Source organism: Gavialis gangeticus, unplaced genomic scaffold, assembly GCF_001723915.1.
Source record: "Gavialis gangeticus isolate Ggan-Ray unplaced genomic scaffold, GavGan_comp1, whole genome shotgun sequence".
Taxonomy (NCBI): Eukaryota; Metazoa; Chordata; order Crocodylia; family Gavialidae; genus Gavialis; species Gavialis gangeticus.
The window spans coordinates 173,204,755-173,214,946 of NW_017729022.1; the positions used below are offsets into that span (position 1 = coordinate 173,204,755).

The 10,192-nt window shown below is 40.5% G+C and overlaps 1 protein-coding gene across 1 annotated transcript in view; it reads left to right on the top strand.

Annotated features, from left to right (window-relative positions):
- The window catches only part of DNAH14 (dynein axonemal heavy chain 14), a 333,831-nt gene that overhangs the window by 186,058 nt on the left and 137,581 nt on the right, over positions 1 to 10,192 (top strand). Inside the window, exons 35-36 of the mRNA XM_019515912.1 lie at positions 2,426 to 2,593; positions 5,043 to 5,213. Coding sequence (XP_019371457.1) covers positions 2,426 to 2,593; positions 5,043 to 5,213 — 339 coding nt within the window. The remainder of the gene's footprint in view (positions 1 to 2,425; positions 2,594 to 5,042; positions 5,214 to 10,192) is intronic.

A 10,192-nucleotide genomic window follows, 5' to 3' on the forward strand; every position in this document is an offset into this window, starting at 1 on the left:
CTATGCTGTCACAGAAGCAATTCCGCCCTGCCCTATGGCAGTGCAGGTAGCACCCTCTTCTCTTGGGTACAGAAGCCAGAGACCAGCATCCACCTTTTGCAGGCATTCCAAATGTGGGTGGATGCTTTTTGGAAACCACACATGCAGGGACTTATTGAGAGCAGGTAAAAGAGGAATGGGAGGGTGTCAAGCCCTTACTGTTGAAGGGGACTCCATAGTGTACACTGTATTGCAGTATGATGTTGTTCTATTTCTTCTCTGCTGTCCCTTTGCTCACTGTCCTCACTTCCAACAAAGGCAGGGCAAACTAGCTTGTATGTTATGAAAGGGGCAGGTGAGGTGGAGTTTTGCCATGAGAAAAGAGACCAGAGGTAGATTTGGGTGTGACAGAGGGGTTTTGGGGGCAGGGTTTGGTAAAGGACAAGGTGTTTTGATGACCTTGCAACCTGCAAGCAGAGTGGTTAGCAAAAGCAATTACCACATCTTCTACAAAAGCTGAGTGGAGGATGCCCATCCATTAGTTACCATGGATACCTTAAGTGGACATGAATGAGGTGTGAATCAATTGTGACCTTTCAGATACATCCATCCAAAGTGGCCAAACAGGTCTAGGCCTGTCATTTATACAGAAATTGCAACATGGGCTTCGTGTAAGTTGTTACCCCATATGTAAAAAACACATTCACGCTTAGGGTAACATGTTACCCTGGGCAGTTTTTCATCCACAGAGAGCAAACCACCCATGTAAGCTGGCTGTTCTTTGGGGATATTGTGTACTGCGGTGCTAGTGACAATGTCTGAAAAAGAATAATTTTTAGAATTAATTAACTTTAAGATACTGCACAAAATATGCATCTGGGGTAGGAAATTACTCCATGGGAACATATGAAGGTTAAGATTAAAAGAAAAGAAACAAATCGTTTGCTGTAGGCATGCTGCGTCTCTATAACTAAATTGTTTTCAAACGACCTTGTACCAAAGCAGTAGTGCCCAACCTTTTGGCCCAGCAGCCAGATGAGTGGCACAATGTCAGTCTGTAGACTAGTCCATCTAGGTCCCATGCCATCTGGATCCATCGCCATATGCCCATATTGGGTCCCACACTGACTGAATCCAGATCCATGCACCTAGATTGGGCCCCATGCTGGCTGGATCCAGCCCTGTATGCTCAGATTGGGCTCTGTGCTACTTGGATTCAGCCCCATGTGCCCAAATTGGGTTCCATGCTGCTGGGATCTAGCCCCACATACCTGGATCAGGCCTGATGCTAACCAGATACAGCCGTGCATGTCTGAATCATGCCCCATGCTGGCCAGGCCCTGCAAGCTTGAACTGGGTCCTGCATGCCCAAATCTGGACCCTCACCAGCACGATCTAGCCCAGGGCCGTGTTATCCCACGTGGGGCTAATTAGCATGACCACTGTTTCCCCCCCCCTTTCCTTCACACTGCTAGATTTTTGGGCCTGTGAGGACCTCTGTGGGCTGGATGGCATGATTCCATGGACCAGATCTAGCCTGCCAGCCAATGGTTGAGCACCCCTGGTATAAAACTTAGCTTTATATAAAGAAATTCAAAATCCTAGTGTGGATCTACAATGCACAAATACTATACTTCATAGAGTAAAAAGTAGTAGTATAATAAGCAGTTTCTCTCACTTGCTAAAAATTTTTAAAATATAAACTGCATTCACAGGCTGTACATTTAAAAATAACAGGCAAATGAAGATTAACAGTGACAGCCTGTAACTTTCCAGGTATACACGTAAGACTTTGGGTTTTTCTGTTTGTTTTTTAGCCTTTCTCAGAAGCATTAGGATTTGGCTGCAGCCAAGGTGGGAAATTTTGACTAAGGTGTTCCACTGCTCCTTCTGGGACTTAAAGCAAGAGGTTCCTAGCTAGAAGTTGGCCTTTAAGTTCAGGATCAGACAGCTCACCATATTTGGAGTCAGGAAGAAATTTTACTTCATGATCAGATTGGTAGGGACTGTGGGGGTTTTTGTCTTCTTCTGTAGTGGGAGATCTAGCCCTCCACCTGGGATCTCTTGAATGTATATTAACAACCCTTTACAGAAGCAGGACATTGGCTGCCATGGTCCCCCTGCTTTATCTGTGGCAGGTTAGAGTGTTACAACTTGTGTTGTTTCAGGACTGGTGATAGTTTTACTAAAAAGTTAGATTACAGATTTGTATAGGATGTTTTGGATAGGGATGATCCTGCTTCAGGCAGAGTGTTGGACTAGATGATCCTCTGGAGGTCCCTTCTAGCCCTACTTTTCTATGATTTCTATGGTTTACTAATAAAATAATAGTGAAAATTATAAGTAGCTGTTTTCTATCGTGTAGTTTGCTCTATTTCAGAATCAGCAGTATGGTTAAAATTTTCTTAAGAACAGACATAAATTTAGATTAATTTCTTTCTTTTAGGTTCATCTGGGAACATACCTGTATAACAATAGATTCTTATATGAGGTCCAGAAATGCAGTGATCTTTTAACATCCTCTTCCATAGCTATATACTATAATGTGCGCCACAGAATGCTTCCTACTCCAGCTAAGTGTCACTACACATTTAATCTAAGAGATCTCTTCAAGGTATGCTATGCTACATTACATGTTTGTTATTGCCATAAAATATTTTGAACTTTTGTGCAGAATAATCTAGCACGATCACTGCAAGCAATGCTGTATCCTGAATCTAGCTCATTTTTTGGAATTTAATTGAATCTAGCCTTCCCATCTGGAGCCCTGCAGTAATTTGAACTTGGGGTTTAGGTACTACATAAAAATAGGTGTAGAAATTTCAATATTATCTATTCTTTATTTGCTTTGTTTATTTATTCCTAGATTAGTATGCCTCCCTTAATAATTGCTAATTAATTCCCAAGGGAAAACAAACTATGGTAAAGGTAACTGTCAAACTTTACAATCTTAAAAGTATTTGCTATGTCATCTAAGACTGGCATGGCAAAACCATGCTACCCTAAAGAGTTATCAAGGCTCAAATAGACCTTTGACCTTTTGATCAGTGGTCAAATGCATTGCATTTTATCTTAATATATAATCGTGTACTTGTATGTAAACTGCATCTTACCTTTATTTCATTCAGTAAAAAAAGATATACTGACATTATAAACAAATATCTAGGAAGTAAACACTTTTGACAAGTTTCAATCGAGAATGACCTTTTTTTATTGTTTATTTAGTGGGATTATGCCTTCAGTTACACCAGGGTTGGATTAGCCTGTGAGATTATTCATTTACAAAATTTACAAATGTAACAACATTAAAAAGTTTAATAAACATAATAGCAACAAGTATAAGATTCCATATAAAGGACATTCTAGGGTAATCAAGCTTTCTATTACATTCTAGAGTAATAAACAAGGCTCCTTTTAGAATTTGATGTTATGCTGCCAGGTAAGATGGGGGCAGAGAAGTTATCAAAACTGAAGTTGCCTCTAATTCTAGTACTATACTGGAAAGTCAGATCACATTATCCAGTGAGATGAAAACTGTACAGTTCCCCAAAAAGCTTAGAACTTCAAGCAGTTACATGCATTTCTTATGCTAAAGGGCAAGGCTGTCTAAAATATTATGGTCACTAGTGTGGCTTTTTCTGATAGCACTGTGTTAGGGCCAGGTGTGAATTGTGCTACCTCAGTAAGTACTCTAAAGCCACTCTATCTCAGAGGGACATACTCGCTGTAGTTGCTATTGATCAGGGAACACATGTTACTTTGAATTCCCAGTTTATCAAATCAAGAGCAAGACCTTATAAAGGGGGAAAAGGTAAAATGCCGCATTTATTGATGACTTGAATTAGATGTAGAAGTTTGGACACACCACTCATACAGATGCACACAAATCACCATACACATCATTACACACAGACATACACAAACACAAAACAACCATTCCATTCAGATATTATAGTTACCAGCAGCAGTTTCTCAATAGGGGCACTGGGTGACCAACCCAGGCCTATTGAGAGAAGATGGAGATAGCAGCTGGAGCGGGGTGAACAAACGCATCTGTGCTCTGAAGAAAGCAGCAGTTGAGAGAGACTCACCCAACCCAGTATTTTCCAGAGTCCTCTTTTATGGGGATTGGCATTCTTTGTTTTGCACTTTGGGGTTTTCCCACACTCAATTTCTGTTTTTGCAGTTGTTTCTCATCCATCTTCTGATTATCTCAGCCCAAGGTCAGTTTGGTCATAAAAGTTGGTATCTCAGCCTTGAAGTGTCCTTGCTGCCCATCTGGCAGGATGTGTGCATTCCTCCTCCTCATTATCTCTTTTGTGCCCTAGGCCTCAAAGGGATTCTTCAGCCATCTATTATTTAGTTTGCTGACTGGCAACTTACACATTTGGCCTCTTGCTGCTTTCAAACACAGTTAAATCTTCTTTTCCTGTCTCTATGCCATTCTCTCGCCATTCACCCTTTCACATTCCCTCATTCATAAAAGGGCATGCAGAGTTCATTCACTTACGTCAAGCAAAAGAATACAAAATGGAGTTTTCAAGTTACTTACAGGACAAGACTAACATGGTTATATTTTACTACTATCACACTCTATGTTAACATCAGCTACATTAGTTCAGTTCATACTACACACATATCTGTTAGTACCCATGTAAGGCATGCAATTTGTATTCTCTTTCCATGGCATACCACCTTCCTGGCAAGTGTCATAATGAAAATTTGGTTGTAGCTGTGGAACTGCAGTGTTCCCATCCTGTGTGTGGGTAGCACAAGGTGGGAGGAGGTTTCTTACACCTCCCTTGATTGCTTATGGAGTAATTAGCAACAATGTAGCTCTCTGATAGCCTAATTGAAGATGTAGGGAATGGGGCCATTATTCTGGAATGCTGTTGGCTTTTGTAAATGTATTTTGTAAGTAAGAAATATGCTTATGCTTTGATTTTAATTAAAACATATGACATTACTGTTCATAAAGCTTGTTACAATATTGAAAAAGAAATGTACCAACATGTTTGTTAGCAAATAAGTTAAACAGACACTGTATATAAAATTGCAAACAGGTACTACAAGGATTGTTGCAAGCCCATCGGTCAATTATTGTCTCAAAAGAAACCACAGCCCTTCTCTTTGTGCATGAAACAACCCGAGTATTCCATGATCGTCTGACTGAACTTGCTGAAAGAGAGATTTTTCATAATTTCCTGTCAAATGAACTGTGTAACTATTTTAAGGTAAGTTTGTCTGTTTTTAATTTTTAAGAGGAATAATAATTTGTGGATTTGTTTTAAGCCCATTTTTCTAAAAAGACTAGTAATCATATTAGTATAAATGAAGGACACTCAGCTCCGACATATTAAATACTGGTATCACTAAGAGCAGAATTTGACCTGAAAGTTTAAAAAGTTAGAATCTGTTCCTACTGTCTCCTGTACTTTTAAGCATTCCTATTGATTTCAAGACTTCTATAGAGGAAGGCTTGTAAGATTGAATCCATAAATATTAGACGCTCACCTACTGGATCTGTGATGGGAGAAAATGAAAAGGACCCCCCCACACACATTGCACTTAGCATAGTGCCTATGCTCACCTCTAACTATGCGAGCATACTGGGATTTGATTTCAAGTCATGCTTTCTGTTGATAGTGGAAAAATAATTCTTTGCATTTATCAGCAAGAAAGATTTCAGCTAAGATGTATCTGGAAAAATGTAGAAATTTGACATCTTATTTTAGGGGCTGAAAATGAAATCATGAAGCCAGGAATGAGGAATAATAATGTATGCCCTTCCATTGATGTGTTGTATTAAGACATGTTTATATATCTTTAGCTTACTGCAGGAAATAAATGTTTGAAATTTATAGCAACTTAGTAACGTTTAAAATAATATGCAATATAATATTGTTGGTTGTTAGGAGATTGCTTTCTACTTTACTTATTTTTCCAGGGAGTTCTCCCTCATAAATACAGATGAAGCCTAGCCTTGTTTAATCTTACAAAATCGTAACTCAAGTTGAAATGCCTGCATCTTTAGATTCTCAGTTTTTCGAAGCAGTCAATAATTTGATCATATTGCACAAAAGTTGCCAATTGTGGCGTACAGAACTATTGATGTGTATTTTAATATCCAGGACAAGATCTTCACCTGGTGCACATTGGCATAGCCCTATTGGCCTCAGTAGAGCTATGGCAAATTACATCATAAAGGAACTAGCTATTAGATCCATTCCAATCTACATTCATAATAAGAAAATAGCTTCAGTAGCCTGAAACCAACTGCACTACACTTTATGCTTAAGTAGACTCTTGGCTTCTAGGACTTTGATAATTTTCAGGCATTAAAGAAGAAGAAGTCAGTTCTAGAGGTATACGTGAAGTAGAGTACCCATCATCAGAGAATCAACAGTGCAGAACCAATCAGTGATATATTTATATGATTATGTCTTATCTAACAGACTCTTTTTGTTATGTTGTCTCTATGTTCATGTCTAGTATTTATTCATCTGACAAAATTCCATACTATTTTAAATGTTTTCTGTGTTTAGAAAAATTAATTGGAAAATTAAATGTATAGAAAGCACCTGAATGATTAGCCCTTTTACATGGAACCATTATCAAGGACAATCAATTTCACAACTTACTTGTCTTGGCAATGCTTCTTTAAATAAGATGCTATTAGATAAAAATGTGTGTAGATTATAGGAATTGGGTAGAATAAAGGAATTGTGGGTAGATTTAAAGGAACTGTAAAAAATAATAAAATGGCAAAAATATGAATACAGCTTAAACTAGTCATCTGTTTGTAAAATACCTAATTGATTTGCTATCAATTATAAGTGGTTATCATTTATAGACTTAAGATTTTGTACTAAATAGAATTGATAAATGATCAATTTTTACATGATTTACTATCTGTGTTTGAGTATGCTAGCAGAAATATATAATTGTATATACAGTAATTCAACCTTTTTGATACCATGGCTCATGTGCAAAATGTTCCGAAACCTACTAGAGACTACAGATAAGTGGGCTGTGAAGGATCATGCTTGGAGTCAGCAGAAAGGTACACTGTGAGACCATGTATAGCTCCTACATTTATCTGTGTCCCTGACTCATGCACAAAGCTACCTCTTTACCTACCCCAGCCTACCTCTCTTCATCCCTGTCTGCAGTCCTACACACACACTTCCAGCTCACCTGCATGGCCCCACAAGCCACAGTCCCTAACTCAAGTTGCTTCCCCACCGCTTGCTTTCTCCCACCCTTTTGTACAGTACCATAGCCTGCTTCAACCTTGTGTACTGTCTTAAGGTCCTACAGCCCAGCCCTAGCCCCTCCCACATCTTCACCACTCATCTATCCCCCAGCACCACCTGCTGGCCTGAAGGTAACCTCTCTCCCACCCCATTCACAGCCCTACAGTCTGCCTGCCTCATGGTACTCATCTTAGATGTGCTGCAGAGATGCCAGAACTAACTCTTCACACAAGCTAGTTCTGGAATTAGAGCTACACTCTCACCCACCCCAAATGTTCCTGTAGCACCAAGGAGTATTGCTCTGAGACACCATGTTTTCATACAGGAAGCAGTATAGCTGTATTCATGTGTCACTGCACACAGGCTTAACTTTGTGCACATGTATAACTCCATTTACTTAAATGAAACTACACATGTGTTATCAAGCTATGGAATCAGTGCATCAGTCATCAGATATCTCTCTCCATGATTTAACTTCTTGGACTCCAGAACACCAAGAAGACATTTAAATCAGATACATCCCTCTGTACCATCCTGCAGGATGTGTTTCAGTCTGGGGCTATCCCAAAGTTAACCTGTCAAAAAAGTGCCATGTCTGTTCATCCTAAGTTCAGGATATCTGTCTGATATCTTCCTAATACTGTTTGGAATGGATTCTCTACACAAATCTACCAGCTTTTCTGATCCCCAGAGTACTTTGTAAAGTCAAACAAGATTCAACCAACCTGATTGATCATGATAGCCCCAAAATGTCTGAGGCAGTTCTTGTTCCCTGACCTCCTGCACTTCTCATTTCACAGCTCCAAGAGGTTGTTGCTCCCAGACCAATCATGTCGAGACAGGGGGAGGATACTCAAGTTACAACTAAACTCTTTCCACTTTACAGAATGGATGCTACTGGGTAGTTCTTGAGTATAATCTTCCCCTCTCAATGACATATTGATCAGCAGCAGGAAAATCTCCATAAGGCAGTCCTACATGGTCATATGGACAAGGTTTTCAGCTTTATGGAAACCTCATTTTGTGCAATGCAACACATGGCCCTGATTCCATGTGACACATCCCTGTAATCTTTCTCACATGATAGCGCTTTGAAGGGTCTAATCAAGATGTTTCTTCCAGTACAAGATTCATTTGAACTGTCAGACATTAATGTAATCCTTACAACCCTGATGGGTCCACCTTTCAAATCTGGAAATGTCTTGCTGCCTATTTACTTGTTGTGCAGAGGTGCTCATTTCATGAAGAAGAGTAAGAGAGCTCCAACCTGTAATGGTAGATCCTTTTACACAATGTTTCATCCAGACGAATTACCCATAGGACTTATTCCAAGCTTTAACCAATATATACTATCCAGTATTTTGCTGTATTTTTCCAGAAGTTTCATTTGTTCACATCCAAAGTGTTATTCCATGCTCCAGATGTGAGAGGATTCTTAGCCTTTTATTTGCAAAGATAATTCAAATCACTTTAACTCTTTATAGCCATAAGGGTACAAAGATATCTACCCAAAGGCTCTCCAGGTAGATTTCTGACTGCATTAGGCCAGACTGTGAGATTGGAAGATGTTCCATCAAACCTGAGGCAGCACCTGCAGCTTTGCTAAGAAACATCTCTACTGTTAATACAGGGATGGACAAAATACAGCCCCTGGGTTGGATCCAGCCCACCAGCTGATTGTATCCAGCCCACAGGCAGGCAGTCATCAACTTACGGCATCCGGCCCACAGGCAACTGGTGGCTCCAGCTCTGGCTGCTGCGTGGTGCCAGGCAGGCAGGCAGGGCTGTTTCCGCTATGTCAGGTGGGTGACTGCTTCCACTCAGCACTAACATGGTGGCATCAGCTGACTGAACCAAATGCCCAGCAGCAGCAGGGGCAGCATAGAGTTGTGCCCTTGGCACTGTCAACAGTTAGGCATTATCTATGCGGCAGACAAGGCTAGTAGCTTCTGTGTCAGGGATGGGGATCAAGGTGTGCTACAGTTCCGGGCAGGTGGAGGGGGGCCAAGGAGGAAGGGAAAGATGTGGCCCTTGAGAGGATACCAAAACTAATTGAAACTAATTAAGTTAATTAAGATGCCCCTCCAGCTAAAATAATTGCCTGCCTGTGTTAATAAAAAGTTGTTTGTGCCTTCACTAAACAGAAAAACATTTCAAAGTCTTTAGATCAAATGTTGCATTTTAAAAAGTAGTGCTTCAATCACTGTTCTCCTAAGGCCATGAGCATATGTGTAGCTTGAAGTGTCCATAGTGCTTTTGAAACACTCCAAACAATGAGCATACAGATGTGCATAGCCAGAGAAGCTTCATAAATGATCAGGGTGCTTCAAAAATGACCCCTGAAAACAGAAGAAAAGCTTTGAAGCACTTACTGAACCAGCTGCACACTCCAGTAGTTCTCCAAATGTCACAGTGCTCTGCTCTCCCTCACCCCCATGGAAGGGTAAGGAGGACAGACAGCTAATGAGTGCTTTCCTGTACACTGAGCTGTCCTCAAGAATTACCAGAGGCATGCAGGGATTCCTTCTCTCCAGCCCCTTGTCTGGAGAGCTGTGCTACTGCATGCTTCTGCAGTCATTTTGAAATGTTTGGGAGGGGGAGCAGGAAGAGACAGAGACACATCTGCATGATGCCAAAGTGCATCAGATTAGAAGAGCTCCAGGATCTGGAGCATTTCAAATGTATGTCTGTCCATATCCAAATTCTCTGGGAACCTGTCTTTGTGTAGACTGGACATTTCTTTGAAGTAACCCATAGAGGAATGCACATATGGACAACCACTCAAAGAAGAAAAAGAAGGTATTTATAGTAACTAGCATTATTTTAAGAAGTGCTGTTCATATGCATATTCTGAAACCCATCCTAGAATCCTAGAATCAATGAGTCGGAAGGGACCTAGACAGATCATCTAGCCCGACCCCCTGCCAGGGGCAGGAAGGAGCACTGGGGGGTGGCAG